Below are 14,359 nucleotides of genomic sequence, written 5' to 3' on the forward strand. Positions count from 1 at the left end.
GAAAGGGAAAGAAACTAGAACAGCTAAGATAATTTTGAAAAAGAACAATAAAATTGAAGGAATCACATTACCTGATTACAGACTTATTATACATAAACTATACAATGAAGACTGCATAGTATTGGTGAAAAGAAAGACACATAGATCAATAAGATAAAATAGAGTCCAGAATATAGCCACACAAATATACAAGTCTATACAATCAGTTGATTTTCAGCAAATACACAAGAGCAATTTAAAGGAGAAAGAATAATCTTTTTAGGAACTGGTGCTGGGACCACTGACATCCATATGAAAAAAAAATGAACCTCACCCCAAACCTCAAAACTCATACAAAGATTAACTCAGAATAGATCACAGATATGACTGTAGAAAGTGAAATTATAAAACTTATAAAAGAAAATAGAAATTTTTTGGTGACATGGGGTTAGGTAACAATTTCTTAGACTTGACACCAAACACATGACCCAATAAAGAAAAAATTGATAAACCGGACTTCATCAAAATTAAAAACTTTGCTCTCCATATGATAGTTAAGACAATGAAAAGATAAGCTACAGACTCAGAGAAAATATTTACAATTCACATCTCCAACAAAAGGCACATCCAGAATTTATTAAAAAAAAAAAAAAAAGCTTCAAATCTCAAAAGTAAGAAAATAACTCAATTTCAATGGGTAAAATAGGGCACCTGGTGGCTCAGTTGGTTAAGCGACTACTTTCAGCTCAGGTCATGATCCTGGAGTCCCAGAATTGAGTCCCACATCAGGCTCCCTGCTCAGCAAGGAGTCTGCTTCTCCCTCTGACCTTTCCTCCTCTCATGCTCTCTCTCTGTCTCTCTGTCAAATAAATAAATAAAATCTTTTTTAAAAAATTTTTTAAAAATGGGTAAGAGACTTGAAGAGATGTTTCACTGAGGAGGATATATACAGATGGTAAATAAGCGTATGAAAAGTTGCTCAGCATCACTAGCCATTAGGGAAATGCAAACTAAAACCACTGTAAGATACCACTGCACATTTATTAGAATGGTTAAAATAAAAAATACTGACAATATCAAGTGTTAAGGAGGATGAAGAGAAACTGAAACTCTCATACATTGCTGATGGAAATGCAAAATGGTACAGCCACTCTGGAAAACACTTCGGCACTGTGATAGTTTCTTAAAAAGTCAAATACACACTTACCGTATGATCCAGCAATCTCACTTCTGCCTATCTATCCTAGAAAAATGAGAATTTATGTTCACACAAAAAATCTGTAATTGTGCATGAATGTTTATAGCAGCTCAATTAATATTGCCAAAAACTGGACACAGCCTAGCAAATGAATCAATAAACAAATTGTGATACATCCATATAAAAAAATACTACTCAGGGTTGCCTGGCTGGCTCAGTCAGTAGAGCATGCAACTCTTGATCTCAGGGTTGTATGTATCTTGACCAGCTCTTTCTCTTACAAGTCTTATAATCTGTCTTAACTAGGCTGTGCCCATATTAGGAAGAAGTAGATAATATTTAAGTTTCTTAGATTCCTTAATTTGTCTTTATTTTTCTTATTGACAGAATGATGCTTGTGGAGGCAATTCAGCCAAAGACTCAGAGAACCTCATCTGTAATAAATGTCCAGGCCTTAGCTTTTATAAGGAGAGCCATAAAGAAAGTGAGGCTCTACTTCAGTGGTTCTCAAAGTGTGGTTCATGGAACCCCGTAGCCTAAACCTGTTTAGGGGTTCCAAAAAGGCAAAATTATTTTTTAAAGAATTTATTTATTTAGGGCACCTAGGTGGCTCAGTCGTTAAGTGTCTGCCTTCGGCTCAGGTCATGATCCCAGAATCCTGGGACTGAGGCCCACATTGGGCTCCCTGCTGGGTGGAAAGCCTTCTCCCTCTCCCACTCCCCCTGGTGGTGTTCCCTCTGTGTGTGTGTGTGTGTGTGTGTCCGTCAAATAAATAAATAAATAAATCTTTTAAAAAAATTTATTTATTTGAAAGAGAAAGCACAAGCACGGGTGGGGAGGGGGCCCGCGGGAGGGTGTGGAGGGGAGGTTGAAGAAAAAGCGGACTACCCACTGAGCAGGGAGCCCAAAGTGGAGCTCAATCCCAGGACCCTGGGATCATGACCTGAACTGAGGGCAGATGCTTAACTGCCTGAACCACCCAGATGCCCCAGCAAACTATTTTTTTTAATGCAAGATTTTTTTTTTTTCCTTTTTACTGATAGTGCAAAAGCAATGGTGGGTAAGTCACCTTAGCATGAATCAAGATAGAGGCAACATACTGCATTGTAAAGATTGTATTCTTCACTGGCACACACTACTTAACTTAAAAACAAATGCCAGTTTCACTTTAATTCTCAACCCTTGGCAACATATTATATTATATATTGGCAACATATATATGGCAACATATTATATTAATATACTGTGTGATGAAGAGAAAGAACATACAAAGCACTTCTACACATTCCTAAGTACAGCTGGTGTTTCAAGGGAAGGTCTTTATTTGAATTGAAAATTGAATGAACGACCTTATCATTTATACCATTTTTACTTGAATAAAACAAGACAAAATAAAACAAAAAAGGCTCACAGGGAAAAAAAGTATTAGATGTAAAATAGAAGCTCAAGAAGTAGAATAATTTCTTCTGGATTGGAGAAAGGATTAAAGGCTTCATGAAGGATGAGGCATTTAAAAATATATGTTAAATGTACAAAGTGTTAGTACTTGTCACAAGCTATCTTCTCTGACAAAGCAGGGCTCTATACACTTTTGGCACTCAACAAATATGTGATTGACCTATTGTGTATGATATTAATAGAGACATAATACAGGAAATTCTAGGAAAAGTGAAAGACGTGAGAAAATGCCTGATATTTCTTTCTATCCTTTTCGAAATCCCACTTATCCCTTCAAGTTCATTTAAAGTTCTAGCTCATTCCTATTCTTCCAGCCCACACTAGTTTTTCCAACTTCCCCAAACTTGTTCTATCAAACTTAGTCTAATGCCTTAGTGTAGTACTTCTCTAGATTTTAAAACTCATGCTTCATTTCCTTTAATAGTTATTAAAATGTGCTTTATATTATTTAAATTTTAAAATACATTGTACTGTATGACTAAAAACAAAGCACTATTTAGCTTCAAACTACCCTTCTTTCATTCCTTCAATCTTCTGGGAGTCTTATTCCCATCAAAAAAATTGCACAAGCCTTCCCCTCCTTTTTTGTTCTCATGCCTTCACCTGTATTTTATGCTTAATGATCAGTGCTTACTAATTTAAGACTTAATATTATTCCTTAATAGGCTAATATGTAACATTTTCTCAGCTTTTCCTTTTCTGAGGTCAGAGATCATGTCTACTACTTCTTTATTATAACTAATGCAATATGTAATAGAAACTTGCTAATTGGATATCCCCGCATACCATTTACCAGCCTAGTCATCTAAATTTTTATTCCCTTGTAGGAAAACAATTCAAAAGATAAATCCAACTTTTTGCAACAGATATTTAGAAAAAGGCACAGAGAAATTTACTTTTTAGCAATGCTGCATACTCATGTCTGAAATTCTTAGAAAGCTTACAGCACTGGAATTCTATAACCAGCAGTACTGTATTTACCTTAGCCTCATTCACATGACTGAACTTAAGCTGGCAATGAATTTAAGTTGGTTGATCTTGTGTTAAATTGTAAAGGAAAGAATAAAATTAAGAATATGTATAAAATGTTGGATATTTATCAACTGTGTCTATAACAGGGGCACCTGGGTGGCTCAGTGTGTTAAAGCCTCTGCCTTCGGTTCAGGTCATGATTCCAGGGTCCTGGGATTAAGCCCTGCAATCAGGCTCTCTGCTCGGCAGGGAGCCTGCTTCCTCCTCTCTCTCTCTGCCTGCCTCTTTGCCTACTTGTGATCTCTGTCAAATAAATGAATAAAATCTTTAAAAAAAATTGTGTCTAAAAGAAACTGAAAAATATATTTTTTTAAATTTTGGGAGAATGGAACCATACCTCTAATCCCTTTATAATATGCAGGTCTTCTTTTTAACATTAATATATCTCTCTTTTTTTTCCTTTTGAGACATTTATTTTTAGAGGGTGAGTACACACGAACGCAGGGTTGGGGGTGAGAAGGGGCAGAGGGAGAGAGAAAAGAGAGGATCTTAAGTAGATGCTCCACAAGGCACAGAGCCCCTTGCAGGTCTTGATCTTACCACCCAAGATCATGACCTGAGCCAAAAATCAAGAGTCAGATGCCTAACTGGCTGAGCCGCCCAGGTGCCCCTTAATATATAACTTTAGAACCGTTAATATTTTTTAAAAATAAGAGAACTTATTTCTTATTATTCATGTTATATAAAACAAGTACAGATTTTTTTTTTTTTTTTTTAAGTAGTCTCCATGCCCGAGGTGGGGCTTCAACTCACTACTCTGAGGTCAAGAGTCACATGCTCTAAGGACTGAGCCAGCCAGGTGCCCCAAGAATCCATTTTTAAAGTACAAATTAACTTTGGTCAAATATCACAAATATAAGCCACTGTGAATAAGTGGCATAAGAACTGAGAATCCTATTCTTCATCTTCCTTAGACAAAACTAGCCATAGTTAACAAGTACAGATACTTTTAAGCAGCCCAAATCCTTTACCTCTTCAACTTTAAGCAACCATTCCCAGTCCTGCCCCTCAAACTGTCTCTCACATCAATTTCGTCTGCTTTCCCTAATTTATTTCTATGATTTGCAATCTTTCTCCTCCAATCATTATGGTTTTTTTGGTTTATTTGTTTTTGTTTTACTCAAGCTAAGCTGAGTAGCAAACATAGGCTTTATATTTCTAGGTAAAGCTAGCAGGGCCATCTTAATATGTCCTATACTTGTAACTTCACAAAGAAGTGAGTCAGTATCTTTTTAAGAGCAGAAGACTTAGTATCTACCTCACAAGTTAGAAATAATTTTTATATATTCTCTAATAGGGTGGGTGCATATGTCTCTTATAGATAGATCCTTAATATACAATATATTTCACCAAAGCAGTCTTGGAAGTCATAAAGGACTTAACCCAGTGCTGAGAAATATTATCAATCGGTCTCTCTCTTTCATTTTCTCTCTCTCCCTCTAATGAATATTATGAATAATAAGTAATATGCTCACCCTCTGGTGGCCAAAATCAGAAATATATTTTCATTTTCCTGGATTATATCCAAAATATGATTAGTGTGGTGTATTAAATTTCTGTATCATATTCAACATACACCAAAAATAGATCTAAAAGAAGGCTTCTGGCTTAAAAAAAAAAAAAAAAAAACAGACCTACTAGAGTGTTTAATGAAAAATCAACAAAACTATTAAATGTAGTTGTCTTAATCTGTTAGTGAATGACATGAAAAACAAAATCTGGGTAAGTAGAATTTAATAGTAATGAGCCATTTTTTCTTATGTATCTATTTGTTTTTTAAAGATTTTATTTATTTATTTGACACAGAGAGAGAGATTACAAGTAGGCAGAGAGGCAGGCAGAGAGAGAGAGGGAAGCAGGCTCCCTGCTGAGCAGAGAGCCCGATGCGGGCCCGATCCCAGGACCCTGAGATCATGACCTGAGCTGAAGGCAGAGGCCCAACCCACTGAGCCACCCAGGCACCGCTTAGGTGTCTATTTTTAATATGTCCTAATAATTAGGAAAAGTTCATACTGCAGGTAAGTTTAGTTTAATTTTCCGCCCACTTTATTCTACTGTCCAGCAAATATTTATTGCGTATCTATTGTGATTCTATGCTATATACTGGAATTATAACTGTCCTTGCTTTCAGCCTTTTACCTTCACAGGTAAAACTAAACAGTTTTTCCCATACAGTATGACGAATGCTACAACAAAGAATAAACATGAACTTTTGGGGCCACCAAAGTAGTCATTGTAGGGCCTTAATCAGGGAAGGATCCTTAGAAAAAATGACATATTCACTGAGACCTGAAGGATGAAGAGGGAATAGGGAGACAGTTACTATTCTTTTTTTTTTTTTTTAAGATTTTGTTTATTTATTTGACAGAGATATAAAGCACAAGTAAGCAGAGTGGCAGGCAGAGGGAGAGAAGCAGGCTCTTTGCTGAGCAGGTAGCCCGATGCAGGGCTTGATCCTAGGGTCCTGGAATCATGACCTGAGCCGAAGGCAGCTGCTTAACCAACTGAGCCACCCAGGCGCTCCGATAATTACTATTCTATAGGCAGAAAGAAACATTGCATCCAAATGGCCTGAAGTGAGAGACAATGTGGAAACTGGAAGAAGCTACAGAAGTGTGGGTGAAAAGAAATGTCAGAGGTGAGAAGAAAATCTGAAGAATATCAGAGAGAAGACTTTAAAATATACACTATAGGGTGTCTGGGTTCCTCAGTAGGTTAAGCATCTGACTCTTGATTTCGGGACAGGGCATGATCTCAGGCTGCTGTCAGTGACACAGATGGAACCAAGATGGGACCCATAGCCACCTTTTATCAAAGGTATTGAGAGTAGCAGAATCTGCCACCTCAAAACGTGCTTCTTTAACATGTGGATTGTTTTCAGCTGAAGGCAGTTAAGACCCACCGACTTGGGAAAAGCTTATTACCTCTCACTTAACTTCCTAAAAGAATTTAGATAGATGGCCTGTACCAGACAGCTATTACTAGAGATAGCTTTTTTTTTTTTAAAGATTTTATTTATTTATTTGACGGAGAGAGATCACAAGTAGATGGAGAGGCAGGCAGAGAGAGAGAGAGGGAAGCAGGATCCCTCCGGGCAGAAACCCCAATGCGGGACTCGATCCCAGGACCCTGAGATCATGACCTGAGCTGAAGACAGCGGCCCAACCCACTGAGCCACCCAGGTGCCCCCCCCCCCCTTTTTTTAATCAGAAAGACTTATCTCCATGGCATGGCAAACATTTGTTTAGGTAACATTCACTCTTCTCATCTTCCTGTAAATTGTCTTCTTCCCCTTTGAAGCCCCGGACTCCTATCCTCTCTCCTCTGCTCAGGATGGTATACAAGCCTCAACTGGCTGACTGCCTGTGAGTCTCATGTCTTTCTTGGTCTCCCATATGTACATAATGAAATTTCTTTTTCTCCTGTTAATGTCTAATGTCTATTTGACTCTTAGACCAGTCAATGACTCTAGAAAGTGAGGCTAGATACTTGGTTCCTAGACCTGTTTTGAAAGCAGAGGCAGAACTATAGTTGTATTAGTTGCATTAACTTAGCTTCACATTCTATTTTGTTCCCTACTTATGTTTTATGCATCTCTTAACTTCATACATGATCAATCACTACTACTCCCTATTTACCCACTGACTGTAGAAACCTAATGGGGAACATTTGTCTTGAAATTATCTGATGTACTAGATCATACCAGGTTCCAAACGGCCCCTCATTGTCTGAAAGAACGCATACCTTTGGCTTCTTTCAAGGCCTCTCTCTTCATGGTTCAAGAAACTCTTCACCCTCCTCTCATGTATTCACCTCCTTTCCCAAACATATACAAACTGTCCTTAGGCTCAAAAGGGCAAGGCAGCTTTGGGAACGATCTCCTGCCTTCTTCTTGTGCTGCTATTCTGATAATAAAGCTCCCTTTGCTTAAAAAGCAGGCTCTCAGACATACTGTGTATTAGGTGCTCGGACAAGCTTGAGTTCAGTAACAAAAGAAAGAAGGGAAAAATTTTCCCCAGCGATAACTTGAACGCCTTTAACTAACCACTTCTTTGAGTAGTTCAGGGATACAACATCATTTTGCATGAGGAAAGCTGAAATTCCATACAGGTACCACAAGATACTATGCATGCTCTAATCCAGTAAAATGTCTATTGCTATAAGAATGAACTGAAACACATGTATCACAGTGTGCTTTCCCATCTCCTGGATGGCTAAGGCCCCAGGTTCTGTGAGTTAATGCTATTATATTACATTCTGATCTGTCTCATCTTATAGATCATTTTTGGCAAGAAAGGACAGATGATACCAGAGCAGACTGTATCGTTGAAGAAACTGCATATACATTTTCTTTAGAGCACCAGCATTATATTTGCATGGCCTCTGACATCTAAGAGGGTTATGAGATTATGGTTCGGGTTAAAGATCCTCTCATCAGGGAAAACATGCCTGAATTTGTGATTTGCTGCAGTTTAAGTTTTCTCACTTGTTCAAATGTCAAATCACTCACCAACCCCTACCATCAGTTGTCATGTCTACTGTGCTATGGTACATTAAGACAAGAATCCCCTCAGAAGTAAATTCAACACCCCACCCCAGACCTGTTGCTCCAGTCATACTGCCTGCCAAATGGCTGCCAGTATGGACGATGGTGGAATAGCTTCCAGGGCTTGAATACCTACAGGGCCAGAAGGGACTGGAGGAAGAAGCATCAGTTCAAAGCTGAAAAGGTGCATCAGGAGTAGAGGCTGCTGGTGGAAAGGCAGGTTTTGAAGGGGCTATACACCAGCAGCAGCAAAGAGAAGGGGCCCAGGAGGCTCCCTGGTCTTCCCACAACCACATGCTTTTGACCACAGTGGCATGGATGGGAGTCTGTGACCTTTTGGGCTCCTGGGACAGAACAGTGAGAAGACAGGGTGAGAGCCCAAGGCACTAACTGCAGTTGGCCTATTTTCATTTTCTTTGAGTTTATTTTTGGTCAGTAAGACTAAACCAGAAGTATACAGGATTTTGTAGAATTCATCAAATACTACTTTTTAAAAGCTTACCTGTAATTTTATTTATTTTTTTAAAGATTTTATTTATTTTACAGAGAGAGAAATCACAAGTAGGCAGAGAGGCAGGCAGAGAGAAGGGAGAAGCAGGCTCCCCACTAAGCAGAGAGCCCAATGCAGGGTTCAATCCCAGGACCCCGAGATCATGACCTGAGCCTAAGGCAGAGGCTCAACCCACTGAGCCACCTGGGTGCCCCTACTGGTAATTTTATTTTGATTTACTATTGGTAGATAAAATATACCCAGATTTCTCATTAAATTAATAAGAAAGTCACACATTAAAAACATTATTATTTCTATTTTATATCTATACTTTAATCATAAAGTATATAACATGGGTATAAAATATAAACACATACAAATTAAATAGACTGTTTATGTACATCAGTTAAATTGATTAGCATTTAGTTTAACAACAAATAACAGACTAAACCTGGAAGAATTCTTAGCCTGACAGCCTCAAGTAGAAAACAATATTTAAGATACAAGGGAATACACACAATGATATATCCATTCTTGTCGTTCATTCAGAGGCATTACATGTTGACAAACCTGCATATAAAAATAGAAAACCTTTACTATCCTTTTACATATTGTTATTTTTGGCTACTTTTTAAACAGGGTAACATTTCTAGGCCCTATGCAAAAAACATCCCTGTGCGGATAAAATTCTATACCATTTGTCCTTAGTGGATACCTACAATCTATGATTTGATGTCTAACAGAATAATCCAGCATAAATTCTACTCAAATATAGTAGTTGATATTTGGTGTATATAAATGTGAGGTAGGAGTAGAAGAAAAGGGAGTAGTGGAAAGGGGAGTATCATTTTTTCACTAAACCTAGAGCATTTTCTTAAAATTCTCTCTGGGATTCTGTAGACTCTCTCCTCTTTATTCAGTTCTAGAACATTTTAGGATTTCATGGACAGAATGAAGAAAGGGTAAGAACAGAAGGCTTTTTCTTTTACCCCTTCACTAGACAGTTTCAGAGTCCCTGCCTTTGAACCCCTAGCTAAATTAGAAACCCACAGCTCTGCTAACACTAGAAACTACAGCTGTTCCTGGCTCTTGACTTAGATAAGTTATCTAAAACTTAAGAGGCCTTTTCTCTCTCAGGTTACTTTGGAAAATCTTAATAATGTAGATAAAAATATTTTGGATTAGCAAAATTCCCATTTATTATAAACATCACTTTGTCTTTCTATATGATGTTGCAAAGTGTTTTCATGTACACCATTTTATTTTTATCCTTACATTAACCTTGTAAACTACCTAACACTAGTAATATTACATTAATTTTACATTTAAAGAGATAGGAACAGAGTGGGTAAGTGAATCTCTCATAATCACTGGACCAAATAGTGAGAACTGAACTAGAACAAAAATCTCCTAATATAGGATGATAATAATATGAATATCATATTTAGAATAATTTTCTACTTTATTTCATACTTCTACTTATTCATAGTATTATTAGTAAAAATGTTTTTTCAAACAATAAAACAAAAAGCTTTAATTAGAAAACAATACATTACCATTGTAGATTTTGATGCCACTTCTACTGCAAATATGTTGAGTCCTCTGTTATTTACGCAGTTTTTACTTAGCTCATTGTTGATGTGAATAATCACTTTATTATCTGACTATAAAAAAAATTTCATAAGTTGCCAGTCCTTTCTTTAATAAATACAAACAAATAAAATGATTATTATAAACATTTTGTAAGTCTTGTGATAGAGGTATTCACAGGGTCTACAGAAACATAGAAAATACCATAGAAACACAGAAACATTAGATCAGACTGGGTTAGCAAGGAAGACCTTAAGGAAGAAGCAATACTTGAGATAATAGATCATAGATATTAGATAGCCTCTGAAGCTGGTGAATGAAAGAAATGTAGGCACCAAAGTATTCCCCTGCTAAGAAAGCTACAAGCACTCCCTACTGACTACAAGGGGGCAGTATAACATTATACTACCTGGATTCATTTCTCAGCTCTACTACTTAGCATGTGACCTTCTGCAAGTTATTTAACGTCCCCATGCTTCAATTTCTTTGTGTATAAAATGTGGTTAGTACTTACCTCACTGGGTTGTTGTGAGAAGTTAATGCGTTAATAAATGTAAAGTGCCTGACAAATGGGAAACTCTAAAATATTATTATTATTACATCATTTTGGTGCAGGGAAGTTTAATCTTCCTTGAGGGAAAGGAAGAAGATGGAGGGTTGAGAAATGATAGCTAACTACAGAACAGAGAAACTGTGGTTAAGATAGTGACTCCCATCCACCCTTTTAGTTTAAATAAAACATAGAGCAGAAGGGAAGGCATGCTGGATCTTAGAAATCACCCTCCAAAGCTTTATGATCCACTTGAAGACTGGAATCTCCTAGCTGGGGACCCTAACTGTTTTTATGAAGTCCAAGTCCTCTACCTCATTTTCAAGATAATATATATAATCTTTACCCATACCACCTGTTATTTATCTTTGCAGTACTCCTCCAAATAAAGTTCTCTGTTTCTACATAGAAGATATTCCCACTATTTCCTCTACTCTCCACATTAACCCTCTTACATATTACTCTGTACACTGTTTCTCTGCTTCTAATGGCTGTCTCTGCATATCTAATCCTAGTTTGTCTCCAATCGCATACCACTGTCCCCCTCCCCTCATCACAAGTCTTTCCCTATCTTCTATAGTCCAAATTAACATCAAGCACAAGAGATGGAAATACAGTAAAACTACTGCACAAGTAAGCAGTACTAGACAATTTAATTATTCTCTGATCTATTTTGAGAGTATTAATTTTGTCTTCCCAACTAGGCCAAAACTCCTTGAAAGCAGAGACCATATTACAACTGATAGTGGTCTCTATTGTGACTAGAAGAGTTAGTTACATAGTATATATGCACATTGACTCAATACTCAGCCAAACTTTAAGCACTTTAAGAAATTCACGGTAAGCGTAAAAATAATGTTAAGTATCACCAGGAACTAAAAGAAATAGCCAATAGTCCTAAAAATCCAGCCATCTTGAGTAAGATTTTATGAAAATTTATGTTTCTGGAAAGCTGAGTATCTCTAAGCATTTATATTCTCTTGGCCTGCAATATCAGTAGTAGCAGGATGGTTAGCTAGAGTTAGCAATAATTGGCTTGATAAAAATAGGTCCTGGGCAGTGGAATATATTAGATAAAATGATGACAGTCTCTAGAATTTCTAATATTTCAAAGTGTGGAAGAAGTAGGTCTAAATTTTTTCTTTACTTTGTCTTATTTCTTTAAAACCCAATGTCTATTATTTGAAATACTTATGTATGTGTGAAGATTTTTAATAACAAACTAAATAAAATACTTTGTAGCCATATTATGCTCTATCTTCAGAGATCTCCAGATATTTAGTTTTCATAATACAATTATCTCAAACTTTAAAAATGTGTAAAAATTATCATGCTCAGTTTGAATTAGAAGCCTGAAAAGAAGAAGTGCCCATTATAAATATTATTAATATAATGTGATATTAATTATTGTGCAAGAATAGAGTAAGAAAGAAGATGGAACATGTTAGTAAACAATGCAGTTACGAGGAGAACACCCCATAAGTAATACCTTGTTTTCAATAACTGATGTTATCCAGGTGTCACGCTTATAAGTATGTACAATTATATTTTCATAGCCATCCATTACCCTGGCATCGCCTTTATTAAGGACAGATTTACAAATGGCCTTCTCAAGTTGCCCACTGCATGCCTCCATATGGACAGCTTTAATTCTTGGCTTGCATTTGTCTGCATAGATATCGATGATAAATGGGCATGCCTGATAAGAAAGAAAAAGCAAAACTTGTTTTAGCTTTCTGATAAAATTAAAAATAATCTGTTATTAATATGTTTACCATGTGGTTTAAGAAGACATACTGTACCTTCTAGCTTGTCCTTCTCATATACCTTTAAAAGATTTTAGTAGTATGAATTCAATAATAAAAAAGCATAAGTTATTTTTTGTTAGCATATAAACTGACAATGTTCACAAAAAAGGAAAGAAAACTATAATCTCAAGCAAACCAGTAATCTTCCTATCAGCCACAGCACCATCCCTCCATTTGGTTTAAAATTAAATATATAGCATATTAGTTATTCAATTTCCTATTCTAACTTTAAGACTACAGAAAGAAATCCTCAAAGGACTGTAAAAAAAAAAATCTATTTACAATTGAAACTTAAATCATGGATATAGAGCACCAAAAAGAATGTAGAAAACAAATTCACAGTTCAAAGTTAGTGTAAAAGCACGTTTAAAATCTGAGATCTAAATGACATTCTGTATTTGGAAATGGATCTTTCTAATGTCTACCTTTTAGTCTTTACCAGAGCTAACATGATGATGCACACAGGAGCCTTTCTCTCTCTATCCAACCAAGTCTTCCTGCCTTGCTATATTCTTGCTACTCTGATCATCCAGATCCTAGAACAAATAAAGCTCTTTCCCATGTCAGAGACTTTGTGTACAGTATTCTATCTGCCTGGAAGTTTCTTTCATATCTTTTTACATGGGTACCACGTTCTCCTCCTTCAGGTTAAGGCTTAAGGGTCACGTCTACAGAGAGAGTTGCTTGGATCTCCCAGTCTCCTTCCTGCCTATACTATTCTTCTCTAGTTTGGTCTATGGCTTGTTTCTTTCAAAGTGTTTCTTAAATGATTTTATTTATTTTCCATTTAATTAATCATTCTCCTTTGTGGAACGTAAATTCCATAAAGGCAGGAATTCTGACTATTCTATTCAGCATTTATCCTCAGTGCCTCTTTGTTACAGACTCACCACATGGTAGGCATCCAATAAATATTTGTTGAATAAATAGTGAATTTATACATATTGATGGTCACCTTTTTATTTGGGGGACAAAATATAAAAGCCTGAAATTAGGAAAACATGATCAGAAATTTTTATTTTTAAAGAAGTTTTTGATGATTCTAACCTTTGGCAATAATAAAGTCATTTTTATAAGAGAGACAGTAGAGTGAAACATCACTGAACTAGAAAACAGAAGATCTAGGTTTGTAATTGGATTTTGCCATTTGCTAGCTATGTAGTCACTTAACTTTTATGAAGTTTAGTTTCTTTAAAGGAAAAGTGGGAATAATTAATATATATTCTGCAAGGGGCGCCTGGGTGGCTCAGTGGGTTAAGCCACTGCCTTCGGCTCAGGTCATGATCTCAGGGTCCTGGGATCGAGCCCCTCATCGGGCTCTCTGCTCAGCAGGGAGCCTGCTTCCTCCTCTCTCTCTGCCTGCCTCTCTGCCTGCTTGTGATCTCTCTCTGTCAAATAAATAAAATCTTTAAAAATATATATATATATTCTGCCAAGAGTTGTTGGAAATATCTAATAGGTAATATGTGTGAAAATATCTTACAATGTAGAATTCTAAAAAAAGAAAAGATTTGTGATAGTTACAAGAATATATAAATATATAAATCCTTTGTCTTTATATTTATTTTATTTTAATTCCAGTATAATTAACATAAAGTGTTATGTTTCCCGTATACAATACAGTGATTCAACAATTCCACACATCACCCAGCGCTCATCTCAAGTGCCCTCCTTAATCCCCATTACCTATTTTCACACATCCCTCCCA

General features: G+C 36.5%; 1 protein-coding gene and 1 pseudogene across 2 annotated transcripts in view; both read right to left on the bottom strand.

Moving 5' to 3' along the window:
• Nucleotides 1–7,609: 7,609 nt before the first annotated feature.
• Nucleotides 7,610–8,509, bottom strand: LOC125097383 (glycerophosphodiester phosphodiesterase 1-like; annotated as a pseudogene).
• A 492-nt stretch (nt 8,510–9,001) lies between these two features.
• EFCAB7 (EF-hand calcium binding domain 7) overlaps nt 9,002–14,359 on the bottom strand; it is a 50,930-nt gene continuing 45,572 nt past the window's right edge. For both annotated transcript variants that reach the window (XM_047723834.1, XM_047723835.1), the window contains exons 12-14: nt 12,333–12,542; nt 10,260–10,367; nt 9,002–9,273 (exon numbers count right to left, since the gene is read on the bottom strand). In XM_047723834.1, coding sequence (XP_047579790.1) covers nt 9,199–9,273; nt 10,260–10,367; nt 12,333–12,542 — 393 coding nt within the window. In that variant the 3' untranslated portion in view covers nt 9,002–9,198. The remainder of the gene's footprint in view (nt 9,274–10,259; nt 10,368–12,332; nt 12,543–14,359) is intronic.

Source organism: Lutra lutra, chromosome 4 (assembly GCF_902655055.1).
Source record: "Lutra lutra chromosome 4, mLutLut1.2, whole genome shotgun sequence".
Lineage (NCBI taxonomy): Eukaryota > Metazoa > Chordata > Mammalia > Carnivora > Mustelidae > Lutra > Lutra lutra.